This window comes from Anas acuta, chromosome 18 (assembly GCF_963932015.1).
Source record: "Anas acuta chromosome 18, bAnaAcu1.1, whole genome shotgun sequence".
Lineage (NCBI taxonomy): Eukaryota > Metazoa > Chordata > Aves > Anseriformes > Anatidae > Anas > Anas acuta.
Window position 1 is genome coordinate 12,358,208 of NC_088996.1, and position 15,328 is coordinate 12,373,535.

Sequence of the window (15,328 nt, forward strand, 5' to 3'; positions counted from 1 at the left end):
GCGAGGTCGGTCAGCGCGGGATTTTCTCCTACCTTGCTTTTCAGCAGTAACCAAGCCGGGCTCTTCCAAAGGGAAAAACCAGGGATGCGTGCAGGGAGCTGGGGGTGCTCAGCTCAGGGTGCACAGAAGCAGGAGAAGCTGCTCCAGCCCCCCGGGCACCTCCTGCGCAGGGGAGCCCCGAGGCAGCTGCAACATGCACGGGGTAAGGCTCTGCTCTAAGGTGTGCTGGGACACCCGGGCACGAGCAGAGCTTGCAGCTCCGTGCCAAGCTGGCTGCGAAACCTCAGAAGCAGCAAAACCTCCAAGGGGCAGAGAGCAGGGAGAGGGGAGGCTCCTGAGCTGGTTCCACCCGAGCTGTCCCAGCACCATCCTGCACTGGCTGGCTCTGGGGGCCCAGTCTCCGGCAGGCAGATTGCCACACGCAGCGTCTGCGACAGCGCACAGCCCTCGGCACACATCCTGCACGCCCAGCACAGCCCCCTGCGTCCCCTCCTGAGCACAAGCAGCCCCTCGTTGCTGGCCAGCCCCCAGCTTCTGCCCCCATCCCTCCCCAGGAGCCAAACCAGCTACGGCAAAACCTGCACACGCCTGCAGCAGGGAGCTGTCAGCAGCCTGGGGGCCCCTCGCACCCTCTCCCCCAGCCCCCTTCCGTGGCTGAGCCGGTGCCGCGGGCACCCTGGTAGCAGGACAGGCATGAACATGGGGTAGGGGATGCTAGGAGCAGCCGTGGTTATCAGCTGCCTCCTCCTGGAGCAGAGCCCGCGGCTTGGGAGACGTCTCCGACATCGGCAGAAGGAGCAGGAGGGGCCTGGTGCCCCCCCGGCACTGCCCCCCCGGCCCTCGCCATGCCTCACCTTTAGAAGCGTGCTTTTGCTTTCCTCAAAAGATAAAGGGCTTTTGCTTCAAAATAGGGTAATTAATTTCCCCACCTAATTAATGCAGGTTCTTAGATCACTTTTCCCCCTAGGATGCCAAAATAGATTCTCGAGACTGAAAGGATAGAAAAGGTTGCTTTGATGAGTCACCGGGGGTTATTATTTAACTGGTTTTGTTCTGGCGGAGAAGAGCACTTTGGCCAGGAGCCCACGGCTCAGAACCACGGGGAAATCATCGCGTGGCCCGCAGGGAGCAGCGAGGGGCTGCTGCCCGGCTCCCCTGCGCTCCGCAGGGACCAGGCATGGCACAAGCAGACCCCGGGGGGGTCAGAACAAATTGGCTCCGAGCTGCGTCCCCAGAGCCTGGGGCTGGCAACGCCATCTACAAGCAAAAAGAAGCTGCTCAAAGAACTTCAAATTAGTGACAAGGTGTGGTCCTGCCCTGCCCCGGGGACAGGGTGGCAGCATCCAGGGGTGACCCAGCGCCACGGTGCCGCTGGGGCAGCGACCACCGACGACCTACAACCAAAGGGATTCGTTATGGGGTCGGGAGCACGGCGGGGAGCAGCAGGAGCTGGGCGAGAAGCCGGGGACCCCGCGGAGGCAGCGTGACACCAGCAGTGCCCGGCGATGCGAGGAGCCGTGCAGCGGCAGCGGGGTTGGATGAGGGGGGGCTCCCGCCACCGGGACAGGGACATGGGGACGAGTGGTGCCCGGGTGGGTGCAGCGGCACCGCAGAGCGTGCAGGGCGGGCGCAGGAAGCCGAGCGGTGGCAGCGTCCCCACGCACAGCCCCGCGGTGGCACCAGGTGCCCAGCGCCCAGCACAGCGAGGGGCAGACGGAGACCATCAACTTACTAACTACGGGCAGGGGCATCTCAAAACCTGGCCACTTCAACATCGGGGCTGCAAGGGAAAGAGAAGGCAGGTTGTAGGACACCGGCACGCTCCGCGCCGCCTTGACGGGAACAAAGGGTGGTGGTTAATGAGAGGAACCGGGCGGACACCGGCTGCGCCGCACGCATCTCCGGGAGGAGAAAGGAGGAAAAAAATAAAGGAGGAAAAAGAGGGATTTAAAAGTGGGAGGAAAAGTGGGATTTATGGAGAGCTGTGAGTCCCAGCAGCGCGTCAGGCACGGCCCCTCGGCACCGTGCGCCCTGCGAGGACGGGAAGGAAACGCACGGCCACAGCCGGAGCCAACCTGCGGAGAGGAGCGGGCGGCACGGCGGCGGAGGAAGGGAGGAAGGGAGGGGGCTGCTTCCTTCCCGCGGCCCCACCAGGAGCACCCCCGGAGCAGGAAGCAGGCGGGGGGCAGCCCCGCTCGCATGCAGCGCGGCGCTCGCAGCGAGGCTCTCGGGGGACAGCCAAGACGCAGCACAGAGGAGAGAGCAGAGAGCGAGCAGCTAAACAGCTTGAACGACTGAATTCGGCAAAGCTGTTTAAACAGAAACCGGGCAGGCTTGCAAAATGAGCACAGGCACGTGGCATGGAGGGGCTGGTTTGGGCCCTGCTCATGGAGGGATGGAGAAATTAAAAAAAAAATGGCATGGCAATGCAGGCTGTGATGGGCAGCGCACAGGCACGGCAGCCGAAAAAGACACCGAGGCCCAGCTCAATGCAATAAATAAAACTTTTATTCAAACAATAACTCAGTACAGGGCACATTTCTCTCTGGCTTTTAAAAAAGGTTTCAGCACTTTACAGTCTCCATACAAGTGTTACTAGGGTGGTTTTTTTTTTTTTTTTTTTTTCCCCCCTCGACATTCAGTCACTCGGCATGAAATATCCTGGGTTAAAAATCTTTAGCAAAATTATGACATCGCTGCGGGAGGGGCTCGGCACGGTATGCCCATAGTCTGGTATAGAAAACAAAAACTTGTCCGTGGGTATTGCCAGCAATGTCCTCGTAAACAGGCATGTCAAGAGGTTTTAAAAATCACATCAGAAAAAAAGGAAAGCGTGGAGAGCTCTGCAGCGCAGACGGGCGCTGGCGGTGCCGGCAGCCCCAGCCCCAGCTCTGGGATGGACACACAGACACGGCCGAGCCGCGCGGGGCTGCGAGCACGTCCCGGGACCCCCGCACTAAGGTGAGGTAACAATACCTTGCTACAAAAAAATAGAGATATTTATAAAACAACAAGGAGGAACCCCTCGGGGGCTGCCGGCCGCCCCAGCGGAGAACCAGCCGTTCCCTGCGGCCGGGGGCTCGGTGCCATCCGCTTCTCCTAACGCAGCCCTCACGGGGCTCGGTTGGGGGGGAAGCGGATCCGAGGGGCAGGGGGGGACCCGTGCCCACCTCGTGGCCAGCCCCGGGGCTGCCCCGTAACAGTACGTACACCAGAGGCCATGCATTGTGGGCTCCGTTCCGGGGAGCTCTGCCCGCGCACCGCGGCGTGCGAAAAGCCCCGGAGGAGGGATTAGTGCATCTCTAACATTCACAAAGTAGTACAAAAACTGGGTCCCACTAAAAGTGTAAACTGCATCCAGGCTGCTTCAAAGCGAGCACAGACCGATCGGCAGTTTCTGCTCTGAAAAGGCTTCAGAAACAAGGGCACTGTGAACACCGGGGAGGGGTGGAGAAGCACCATGGTTTCCTTGAAGATCACGAGAGTTTAAAATCCGAAAGTAGAGAAAGAGAAACAGGGGGAGTGGAAAAAAAAGGGGGAGAAAGAAGCAGAAAGCTCTTCCGAGCAGCGCGGTGCCGCTGCGAGCCCGGTGTCCTCACACCGTTGATACCAGACTGCTGCTGCCGCTGCGGAACAAAGCAGAGGAGGCTGCCCGAGTGCCCGGCCCAGCCGGTGCCACTCTGCTCACCACCCAAACTTTCCATTTCTATCCCAAAAACCGAGCGCATCCTGCCCTAGTGGCTCCGGGCCAGGTGGCCCCATGGCGTGGGGCTGCCAGCACCGAGGAGGGAGCAGGGGAGCCCCGAGAGCGCCGCTGGCTGCGGCCTCGCTGCCCAGGTTTGACCCAAGAGGCGGCTGCGGAGATGTGATGCTCTCCAGAGAAGCACCAACCCCATGGGGTGCGAGGTCAGGGACGGCTGGGGCTGACCCCAGGACCTGCCCTGGGTCGTGCTGTGCCCCAGCAGGATGAGCGCACATCCTCGCGCAGCCCGCTCCTGGGGACACGGCTTCACCCAGAGCCAACACCAAAACCACGTTTTTGGGTAACGCCGCAGGAAGGTGGAATCTTACCTGCTAACCGACCTCGTCCCGTAGTCATCGAGACCCTGCGGGGAGGAGAGGAAGAGTGGTGAGAGCTGGGCTGTGCCCCTTCAGCTGCCACCGGAGGGTCACGGGAACAGCCCAAAGCGCATCGGTGCCCAGGGATGCTTGGGCCAAGCCCAATGCGTTTTGGGATGAAAGGGAGATGGAGATGGCTTAAATGTGGGATTTAGACAGTGGGGTGGAGTCACACCACTCTTTGGAGCAGGACAAGGGAAAGCAGCAGCCGAGCATCCCGGCTCGCTCTGCCCTGCCCCACCTTGGCTCAAAGCTCCAGTGACTTTCGAGATGTGAGACACTTGGAAAGGGAGCAAAACTCTGAGAAACACCAAGGAAATGCTCTGTGGAAGAAGGTGTTTGTGCTGTATTAACTCCCACCAGAAATCGCACAGGGTTTTGGACCGTTTTCCCCTTCAGCTGGCGCTCAGTCTGGGACATGTGGGAACGGGGCTGGGAGGTGATCCCGTGAGGATGCTGTGCTCCGGATGAGGACGTGCCCCGGGGTCTGGCTGTGAGCAGCTCAGCTCCCCGTGCCAAACGGGATCCTGCCAGGAAGGACCTGGAGCTGCTGCCCGTGTTCCCACTGCCCTGGGAATGCTCCTGAAACCCCAAATCCATCAGCAAACCCTGCCTGGCTTCCCCTGGCATGGAGTGGGGCTGCGTTTGTCCCGTCCCTGCAGAGACAGCCAGGCTATGCTGCCCTCCTCACCACACACCGTCCCCTAACTCCTTAACCAGAAGCCCTGTGCTGGGTTTGGACACTGCTGGCGGGGGAAACCCCGGCCAGGTCTGCCCCAACCCCATGCCCCAGGTCCCTGTGGGACTGTCACCGGTGTCCAGTGGCACTCGTGTCCCTGGAGCCACCAAACTGAGCCAGCACGGCCAGGAGAAAACGCTTCCAGCTCCCCGTGAGCAGCTCGTTTCTGGTGGGAGGCTCCCACGGAGTTGGCAAGTGTTGGCCATTGGGGTCTCGCGGTGCCGTTTTGTGCCATCGCACCTCGTGTCCTGCCCCGTTCTGTGCAGGTGAGCCAAACTGGCCCATCCTCTGCCCCCAGCTCCTCTCCTGCCACTTCCCCATCCTCTTCTCCTCCAGGGGAGAGGCTCAGAAGGGGCTGGGCACGAGGGGGCCAGGCGCAAGCTGCCCGCCAGCCCCAATGGCAACCTTGCGCACGTGCGGACTTACAGCTGTCGACCTAGCGTAAGGCTTGTAGTGGGCGGAGGGTGGTTGGCAGAGGCCACTGGAATAGTCTTTAATTGCACAACCATAGGGCATAAGGTAGTCCTACAAACAACGAACACAGGCCTGTTGGAGAGGAGCCCCCATTCACCGCCACGCGCCCTGCGCCACGCGAACACCAAGCGCGCGCTTCGACGCCTTTCCTTCTGCTTTAAAACCACGGCTAGGAACGAAAAGCTGCAGGCTCCAGCAGAGATCAAGGCTCTGGGGCTCGCTCAATCACCTCCCATTTTTAAAAAAATCCCCCCCCAGCACCGGCAAAGCCCTACAGGCTGTCAGGGCTCACCTGGGAGAAGGCGGGCACGGCCACGCTGTACGGCCTCTGCTTGAAGGTGTTGACGTTCTGCGACGGGAAGGCTTGCGAGGACATGCCGTAATCAGGTGGAGGGATGGCGATGTCGTCTTTGTCGAGCAGGTTGCCCGTGCTGCTGCTCTTCCCCTGCTGCAGGCTGAAGGGGGGCAGAGCAGGGCCATCAGCAGCAGCCCAGCCCATGGGGGATGTGTCACCGAGCCACCTTGGCCAGCAAGCCCTCGGTGGCACCGAGCAGCGCCGCGGATGAGGGCGAAATGCACGGAGCCCTTCATGGGGATCCCTTCCCTCCCTGCTCCCCTTTGCTCCCCCATGTGCGGGGCAAAGCAGAATATCCCTGTCCCGAGGCAGCACCCTGATGAGGGCTGGGAGAAGCGGAGGGTCCCCGTCCCACAAAGCCCCCGCAGCCCTGCCCGGTGCTGGCACGCGGTGCTCCTACCTCGTGTGCACCCGCTCGCTGCCATCGTTGTCGAGGACACGCGTGTAGGAGAAAGGAAACCAGCCCCTCCTGAAAGAAAAAGGCAGGGGATGAAGCCAACCTGACGCTTTTGATGGAGGTGTCAGAAAAGGCTGAGCCCTCCTGGAGCCAGCCCCGGGGGGTTCGGGGTGGCCGCGGCACTCACAGTTTGGTTTTCTCGCTCTCCCCGTAGTGCCACCCATCCCTGGCCTCCGGCACCAGCAGCGTGATGAGGTCGCCCTCCTTGAAGCTCAGGAGGGTGCTGTTATCTCCGGCAGCGTGAGAGAAAATGGCCTGCACCCTCGTCCTGCCGTTCCTCTCGAGCCCTGCGGCCATGGAGCTGGAGCGCGGCAGCGTCTTGTTTTCGGCTGGCAGGAGACAAGGACCAAAAAAGGGCCGAGTCCTTCACCCGTCACCGTGTCCGGGCACAGCCAGGTGTCTGGCTCCCTTACCCTACCCCCCAACACTTCTGGTGGCTGATTTGCACTCCTGACACCTCCCTGTGCAGCGGCTGCTCCCCAGGGTGTACGCACATCGCCCACCCCTCTCCAGCATCCCCCACGTCCCTTCTGCCTGCCTCCACCCGCGGCACCGAAACCATCCCACAGGGTTTTGGGCTCTCACCGCATGGGGCAGCTTGCCCCAGTCCCTTGGGACCTCACAGATCCATGGATCCAGGCAGGATCCAGCTGCTGTTCTCGGCACCATCCAACAGCCCCATAAAGGAGCAGCCTCCCTGTATGAGCATTCCCTGCCCGCTCTCCTTCCCATTTTCTCAACGTTTTCCTCCTGGAAATCCCACCCGGGGGCTGAGACACCGCTCTCCAGCGAGCTGTGCCAGAGCCTGGCTCTGCTCAGCTCCTGGCACCACAGCGGTGGCACCCTGCTCGTCACCACCCTGCCGCTAACGAAGGGACCCCACCGCTAACAAAGGGACCCCGCCACCCATCGGGGTGACCCCCCGGGGCTGGGGGAGCCTCACCTGAGGCGTAGCTGTTTTTCGGCTGCACGTTTTTGCGAACTGGAAGCGTGTTCGAGTAAGAGTCGCTCAGCTGCTTCTGAGGCTGGGGAGGAGATAAAGATTTGGGCTGTGCTGGCTTCACCTCAGCCCAGTGGCTGTAATCGTCACTGTCTGTGCCCGAGGCTCCGTTCACCACCGGCATGGCCTCCTGCGCCGACATGCGCTAGGGAGAAAGGAGAGGAGGGGGGGGAAGACGGGAGATGCCTTCAGCAGCAGGGCACCCCCAGCAGCTCCCCGGGCAGGGACGCGGTGCCAGGGAACGCAGCTGATGGCAGACCAGAGCCTGACCCCATTGGGTTCGGTTCCCTACCCGATACAAACTCTTCTGGGGAAGGGAGCGGGGCCACCTCTACGGCACTGCACCCCTCCGAGCCGCGTCACACCCCATAAATCCCTCCCAAACCCTACTGCTCAGCTCACACCCCAACATCAGGCAGGTGACCCCCTTCTGAAAGGTATTTCCACCACGCGAGGCTCACCCCAAGCACCTTTCCCCCAAGGGTGCCTCGGCACGGCCCCACAGCTCCGCTCCCAGCCCGTGGGCTCCCCGCAGCCCCCCGACAGCCCCAGGCAGGATGGAGGTGCCCAGCCCCATGCACCCATCCATCCAAAAGCAACTTGCTGAGGACCACGGTGCCGCTGGCCTGGGCTCATCCCTCCGGCTTTGCTCGGAAGGGCAGGGCAACCTCCACCTCCCGGATACTTACTCCGACAAAAGGTGCCAGCTCCGGGGGGACAGGGAGAGGTTTGGCACCGGGGATGGGGTCAGAGATGATGAGGTTGGACTTGGATGTAGACAGAGGGCTGGGCATGATGGTGCCATTGCTGCTGGCAGCCATCTGCTGCATCAGCTGGATGGCGCGGTCCGGGATCTTGTTGGGATCGGAGCAGGACTGCTGCCACAGGGGGAGCTTCTGCGTCAGCATCTCCTTCCCCTGCCAGGGAGAAAGCGAGGTGAGAGGGTGCAGGGAACGAGGTGAGAGGGTGCAGGGAGCGAGGTGAGAGGGTGCAGGGAGCCAGGGCAGGGAAGGATCTGATGAGAGAGCATCCACATTTGGGCAGCACGACTGATGCGCTCCTCCACGCAGGGCACAAACAAGGTGGAACACAGGGATTTGCTGCTTCTGGGCTCCAAAAATTTAAGAAATCACTCTGATCACAAAAAAATATAGAGGGAAGGGGGAGGTAACTCCATCCCCAGCTGACGGAGATCCCCTGTGTGTGGCAGCTCGAGAACAGACAAGCTGCAGGGAGCGGGGCTGTGCAAGAAGCCAGTGGCCATACAAGGCACCTCTGTGCCCACGGCCCCGTTCCCCACCAGTAAAACCCTAATAAAGCTGCGGGTCGGGAGGCCCAGGGACACTCACGTCACAAGCCACAGGGACACGTCAAGGTGGCAGATGCCCGTGACACCTTTCCTGCACGCGGAGGTGGGAAGATCACACCCGTGCTGTGTGCTGGCACCCAGACCCCAAAGATGAGCTTTTTGCTTGGGGCTGCTCAGCCCCGACAGCCTCCAGGGCTGGTGTAGGGCACGGGGCAGCTCGGCACCCTGCTCCCAGCCAGGCAGAGGCAGTGCTGGCCTCATCCTTACCCAGATAACACAACAGTGGCTCAGGACAGCGCATCCCATCCTGAGACTCCCCAGGAGCATAACCACGCCATGGTCATTCCCCAGCCAAACGCACGGCACAGCCCCCGTGCAACGCACCGCATGCACACCCACAGCAGAGCTGAGCTGCAGGGGGGGGACTTTACACCTCCACACGGCTTTGTGGCTGCTCTCACAGACAGGATCGACCCAGACACATCACAACAGGCTCCCGAAGCCAGTGCAGAATCCCCAAGTTTCCCTGCCATCCACCACGGACCTCGCTGCTCGGGCACCTGCGGCGGCACCCGGGCAGGGTGGCAGCACCCAGGCAGGGTGGCAGCACCCAGGCAGGGTGGCAGCGCGGTGTTTCCAGCTCTCAAAGCCCACGTGTGGGATCTGGTGCCCACGCTGCACCCACACAGCCCCCCCTTGCACAGCCACCCTCCCTGCCCTGCTGCAGGGAGCGTTGGGCTTGGCCACGCTGCGGCCACGCCGGTGCCGGTGCCACTGCATCTGCCAGCCCCCACCCGCTCCAGGGGGCATTTCTCCCTCCTCCTGCACCTCTCGTTTGCAGTCTGCATGTGCTGGGGATTGATTCAGCCCCTGCCACAGCCGGGGACAGTGCTGACTAAGCCCAACTCTTCCCATTGCTCCCCTGCGCCAGGCGTGGTGGCGACAGATGGGTGCTGCGAGTGCCGGGGGGCGGCAGCGGGGAGCGAGCAGGAGGGGAGCACGAGGCTGCCGGGATCCACGCGCTCACAGCCCTCGGATGGGCTCAGCTCCAGCCCGGTGTCACAGCACCCCGGGGGAATGGGGACCCAGCCCCGTGCAGGGGATGTGGGTGGGTGATTGGGGCAGCGCTCTCGGCTCCGTTCCCTCCTCCTCTGCTATGGGCAGGGGGTGATGAGGGTGGGAGGGAGCCCTCCTCGCTGCCCCACAGGCACCAGTTCTGCTCGGACTTGGAGCAGGAATGCTGCTGCTTGGCATTTTTTCTGCTTCTACAAACCTGGAGCTGATGCACGAGCAACTGGGTAAGCCCCCACCAGGGTGAAGCCCTCAAACTTCAGTGACCGAGTGCCCGATGGGCACAACGTGCGCAGGATGGGGAGCGTGGGGGGGCTGAATCTGGGTGACCTCCCCGAGGTCAGGCCATGGCTGGCACTGCCCAGGAGAAGGCAGAGAGCAGCAGGACACCCTGCGGGGCTCCAGCCCTGGTCCCATCCACCCCACGCAGCCTGAAGCTGCCTCAAAGCACAGAGCAGCACCCCTGGGACACACGCACCCATCGGAGCGAGGGCAGCTCCGAGCAAGTGAGGAGGGACGGGGGCACTGCTGGTGCATCCCCCCCTTGGGCTCGCTGCTCCCCCGGCCCCAGGGCACCCGTGGCTCTCAGGGCACGGCCCTGCTCCTGTGCTAGGGGCTGGTGGCGGGGGCTGTTTGGGGAGCACGGGGGGCCCCCCTGACTCACCTTGGCGTGGTAGGTGATGGCGCTCTTCGCCACCGCGCACTGCTTCTCCACCAGGAAGCAGAACCGTCTCCTCTCCTCCGTCAGAGCCGTCTTATACCCGTCCGAGACGTAGTTTTCCAGCTCCCCTTGCTTGTTGCTGATGGCTTCGATGTACTGGAGGGGGCAGAGAAGCACAGAGGGGGCTGCGGTTACCCCTTCGCCCAGCGAGCGCCCACAGCCCCGTTAGCAGGGGACGAGACCCGCAGCATCCCGAGGGATGGGGTGAGCGGTGGGGCCAGCCCTGGGGGGTGCCCGTGGGAGGCCCCCAGCACAGGACACACACACACGTGTGCCTGCACGTCCCCCCCAGCCCGCCCTTACTCATCAGAGCCCCCCCACGCAGAGGCGCTGACTCAGCACGGGGGCCGGGAGCGCGCGGGCGGGCAGGACGAGCTGTACCCGTGCAGCCGCCCTCTCACCAAACGGGTGCCTGAGCCCCAGCGGGGGCTGGCGAGGCTGCCCCCAGGCTTCCCCCCCAATCCCAAGCTAGCAGAAGGTTCCCGCAGCCCCCACCCATCTCCTGCACCCCCCTGGGACAGCCTGGGTAAGCAAAGCACACGAAGCCAGGGCAGCGCTGCAGGTTGGCACAGCCTGGCGCACGGCATCACCCCCGGCACACGGGACCAGCACAGGGCTCCCTGCCTGCTGAGCACCTTTCCTTGATGCTGGTGCACCCCCGGGGGCCAGGCAGACGCCAGAGCACCGCCAGCAGCAGGCTGAGATGCTGCAGACGTGGCAGAAGGAGGCTCCTCTGCTGGCACGGCTCCTGCTCTACCTACGTGACTTCTGCCAGCTCGGCTGCGCCCGCACAGGCTGTGCCAGCAGGAACAGGGCACGTTCGTGTAGGTTTTGGTAGGGAGCAGGAAAGCAGCACGTGGGGCAGAGCCACGCAGTGCAATCACAGCACAAAGAAGGGCTTCAGAGCAGCAGGGTACCCTCCACGGTCACATCCACCAGCACACCAGAGGACAAAAAATGCCCCCATCTCCCTCAACCAGCCTCTTCCTCCCCACTCCCTGCCCTTGGTTTGTCTCAGCAAGGAGCTGCCGCCCTTGAAGTGGTCCAGAAGCAACCACCGAGCATCCCTGAGGGGCATCGTGCTCACCACGAGCTGTGCCCTGCCCTGCATGGAGCAGGCAGGACACCAGCACCTCGTAGGGTGACACCACGGGACAGCCACGAGCAGCCCCGTGCACCTCCAGCACTGCTAAACCTGGAAGTCTGAGCTTCCCTGGGAAGGGAATTAAACTGGAAATTCAGGGCCCAAAGCAGCTTTTCTCCTTTCTTCATGTTTAACAGTTATTTTTAGCAAGCTACGGTATTTATTAGCAGGCACAAAATGGAACAAACCTCAACAAAGCCGTGAGATTAAGTCACAGCCCGGACTTCAAAGGGGGTTTGCGGCAGAGCCGGAGTCCCAGCGCCCCACACGCACAGCACCCTCCCTGGAGAGCAAACCCCCAACCTAAACCGAGCCGGTTTAATTCCCTAAATGGGCCATCAAGGAAGGTGAGGAGCTCAGGACGGGCGCACAGCACCTTGCCATGCCAGGCGAGCAGAACTTCCCAGCAACGGTAAACTTTCAAGTTCTAATTGTGACCGAATCGAGCAAGGCGGTCTTATTTACATCCCTGATTTCAATCTTGTTTCGCAAGTATACTTTTAATTATTTAGCTAAGGAAAGGCTCGCCTTAATGGCTGCAGCCAGTTAGAACATGTTGATTTGCAAGCAGAGAGCTTGCGCTCTAAATTTAGGATTCTCACTGCTTTATATACTTTATGGAAATAAGCACGATGTGCCGCTGATTTATGCAGAGCCCTGGTTTTTACACTTTATTACATTACAAAATGGCGAACGCCACCTCTTATTCACCAGCTAGCTTTCATTTTGGAGTTGTTCAAATGGAAATGGGCTTTCAGACAATGCACTGAAACACAATTTCAATAAAACCTCACTAACTGTGCCAGACGCACGGGAAAAAGTAAGGTGCAGAGCACAGCGCACGCTCTCCCTACCATACGCCAAGGAGAGCGCTGTCTCTCGTTAGGGTTACCTGCTGCCACGTGCAGGAGTGACAGCTCTGCCTCCCAGCCTGGTTCCTGGGGGGTCCTTTGGGGCACCCCACGTCCCACGTCCCATCCGTGCGTTTTGCAGCTGGAGGTGCGTGCCTGGGCTCCTGCAGCGCAGCGGCACCATCACCGCTTCCCAACAGAAGCCTGCCAGCATGCACCTTTCCAGTTTGGAGTTTGTTTCAGAGCTTGATTTAGGCTGCCAGATTAAATTCAGATGCTAAGCATCACCTAAATAAAAATCCCAGCCTAAAGGGGAGAAGCCCCACCTGTGGCCGGGCCACCTGAGATGGTGCCAGCCCGGTCAGTGCTCACGGTGCCGGGAGCCAGCGCGCGCACCGGCAGCTCCAGAAAAGCTTTTCTGGGTTTCTAGGTTGGAGAGGCCTCAAATAACCCCCCCTTCCCCCACTCCTGAGCACATCCACCTCGCCTTCAGCAGCTCTGCTGACCCAGTTAGCGAGGTGGCAGGAGCCAGCTCCTGGGGCTCACCCAGCTGCCCAGGGCAGCGAGCGGGGCGCAGGGCACGGGTCCAGCCAGCAGCACCACAAAGGGGCCGTGCACGGGAGCTGCTCCCAGTTCCCCCCACACGTCAGGCAGTTTGGAACAAGGAAACACAAAAAAAGAGCAGATGCTGCAAAGGGACCCAGCCGCTGCCATCGCTGCTGCAGGAAAGCCAGGGCGCACCGAGGTCCTGCTGCTCGGGCTAACAGCATCCTCACAGCCGACAGCTGGAGGTGTGAAGGTGAAAGGGCTGCCAACAGATGTCAGGACCTGGGTTCTCTTCAAGCACACGCTGCAATCGGTGCTGGTAGTGCAGGCGAAGCAGCAGCATTTACTGAATTTCGCTCGAGTCTCTAATAACACGGCTGTGATGAAGAAAATTAGCTCCAACCGTTCTATCCGAGGCAAGAACACAAAGATCAGTTATGAATATAAGCCAAGGGCAATGCTAATCACCTCAGCGCTGTGAAAATCACCATTACAGATCTTTTATCAGCGCTGCCAATGTCTGTGAAATGGGCTGAGCGAGGGAACTGCTGCGAGGCCAACGGGGACCAAACCAGGCGGGAGCCAGGCTCTGCTTAGGGCACGGCAAAAAACCCAGGGACCACAAAATCAAAGCACTACGGGCACGTTTTGGGGCAGTGAGTGGCCTTGAGATTAATGCAGAGCAGGGAGGGGACCGTGTCCTCGTGGTATCCCAGACAAGAGCCTGATTTTGGGGACGAGAAGAGAGCAGAGCAGCAGGGAGAAAAGGCTGAGGGAAGAGGAGAAGGGAGAGGAGCCTGCAAGCTGTGCTGGCCTGATAGGGGCAGGCTGGAACATCCAGCAGAAGTAAACACGAGAAATGGGGATTTATTTAAGGAACCACAAGGGAGAATAATTAGAAAGTAATGAGATAAAATAGGAAAGGAGCTAGGCTGATTAACAGAGGAAGAGCTTCTAAGCTGCCACAGCCCCAAGGAGGAGCAGCTCGAGCCCTAGCACAGCCCAGGGTCAAAGTTGAGAAGAGCTCTGGGGGTGCTCAGCCCCCCCGGCTCCTGGGGAGGGAAATGGGTTCCCTTTGTCTCCAGAATTCGGTTCCTGCACACGAGTTAAGCTCCTTGGCCTGGGTTTATACAGGGCTGGGTAAAACCTGCGTCCAGCCGTGCCCCGCAGTGCAGGACGCGTGCCAGCCCCTCTGCAGGCTGCAACACCTCAGGCAGGGGTCGGCCTCGCATTGCACGCTGTGCTCAAAGCTGCTGCCTCCAAACAAGGCAGGAAAAGCACTCAGGGGTACGTGGCATCAGGGTACACGGCATCCCCGAAACAGCTCAAACCCCTCCTCGCTGGGGGAGCCCACTGTTCCCATCCCAGACCGAGCCCCACGCTGGCTCCCAGCTGGGGAGCTGCTGTAAAACAGCTGCTCCCGTGCCCCAAAGAGCCCGCAGACCTCTTCCAAAGAGAGAGAAAATGTTTTTTCCCTATGAGAAGCAGCTCGCTGGGCGAGCAGATGCCCAGAGAGCCACGGCATCAGCGGTTATCCGAGGTGAAACACGAGGCCAAGAAGCGCCCCGCTGCCCAGCCACCGGCCTCCCGTCCCTCTCCCCGAGGCACGCTGTCCTCCCCCATTTCTCTTTCTATCTCACATCTGTTCCGCGGGGCAGCAGCCTCATCCTTCTACTATTCCTGTACAGCTCCGCACACGTGGTGTTACATAAAACGTTCAGGGAACGAGCTGCGAGAGCCTCAGCGGGCTGTGCAGAGCTTCGCCAGCCGCTGCGAACGTCCCCGCAGCTTGGGGACACCGCAGGGCAACCCCTGGTGTGTGGGATCTGTGGCCAAAACGCACGTCGGGCACGGCCCCAAAAGCTGCACGTTGGGCTGGGGGATCAGCCTTCCAGAAGCAGCATGAGGCTTCTCAGCCAAAGAGGAAAAAAAAAAAGAAAACAGAAAAAAAAAGGGTTTAACTTCATTTATATAGAAAACCACTCGGTTGAGGGGTGTAGCAATTGCTTTAGGATGTGTAGGACCAGATCTTGAAGCCTCGGGGCTCCAGGGGGTTCTCCCACCAGGTCCTGAGCTGCGGGAGGTGAAGCTGCTGGGCTGTATGGAGCACACGTGGGTAACCACTGCGTTGGGACTCAGCTTCGCCGGGCTGAAAGCTGGCGAAAAGCTGGAGCCGGTTATCTGGAGCCAGAGCTTTTACATAATTCTTCCCTATTTGACTTTTACATAAGCCCTCGTAACCTGGTTTGCACAAACTCCTCGTCAGTTAGTGCTTCTTGACCTATGGCTAAAAATTACTTCTCCTGGTGGGAATATCAGAACGAGGTTCCAATTACACAAGTTTATAAAAACCTCCGGGCTATTTGGCACAGGGGCGTTTAACGCTTGCAGCATCCCTGCAGGAGCAGAGGGGGATGGCAGGGGGGACGCAGGCAGGAGCCGAGCTCGGCCACGTGCCCCCCATATTACCCCAACACTGGGCACTGTGCCCTCCTCTCCCCCCAAAAAAATAAATCCAATTGCCCCACCGGCCTCACCAAGC

At 60.8% G+C, this 15,328-nt stretch overlaps 1 protein-coding gene across 7 annotated transcripts in view; it reads right to left on the bottom strand.

Moving 5' to 3' along the window:
- BAIAP2 (BAR/IMD domain containing adaptor protein 2) overlaps positions 1–15,328 on the bottom strand; it is a 41,330-nt gene that overhangs the window by 2,269 nt on the left and 23,733 nt on the right. The window contains exons 7-16 of one of the 7 annotated variants that reach the window (XM_068654803.1): positions 10,189–10,341; positions 7,834–8,061; positions 7,088–7,289; positions 6,272–6,473; positions 6,088–6,156; positions 5,625–5,787; positions 5,285–5,383; positions 4,072–4,106; positions 2,218–2,226; positions 1,733–1,821 (exon numbers count right to left, since the gene is read on the bottom strand). In XM_068654803.1, the coding sequence (XP_068510904.1) occupies positions 1,733–1,821; positions 2,218–2,226; positions 4,072–4,106; positions 5,285–5,383; positions 5,625–5,787; positions 6,088–6,156; positions 6,272–6,473; positions 7,088–7,289; positions 7,834–8,061; positions 10,189–10,341 (1,249 nt within the window). Of the gene's footprint in view, positions 1–1,732; positions 1,822–2,217; positions 2,227–2,486; positions 3,627–4,071; positions 4,107–5,284; positions 5,384–5,624; positions 5,788–6,087; positions 6,157–6,271; positions 6,474–7,087; positions 7,290–7,833; positions 8,062–10,188; positions 10,342–15,328 lie in introns of those variants that run through there. The other 6 variants (XM_068654798.1, XM_068654801.1, XM_068654800.1 and 3 more) reach the window with 6 other exon arrangements.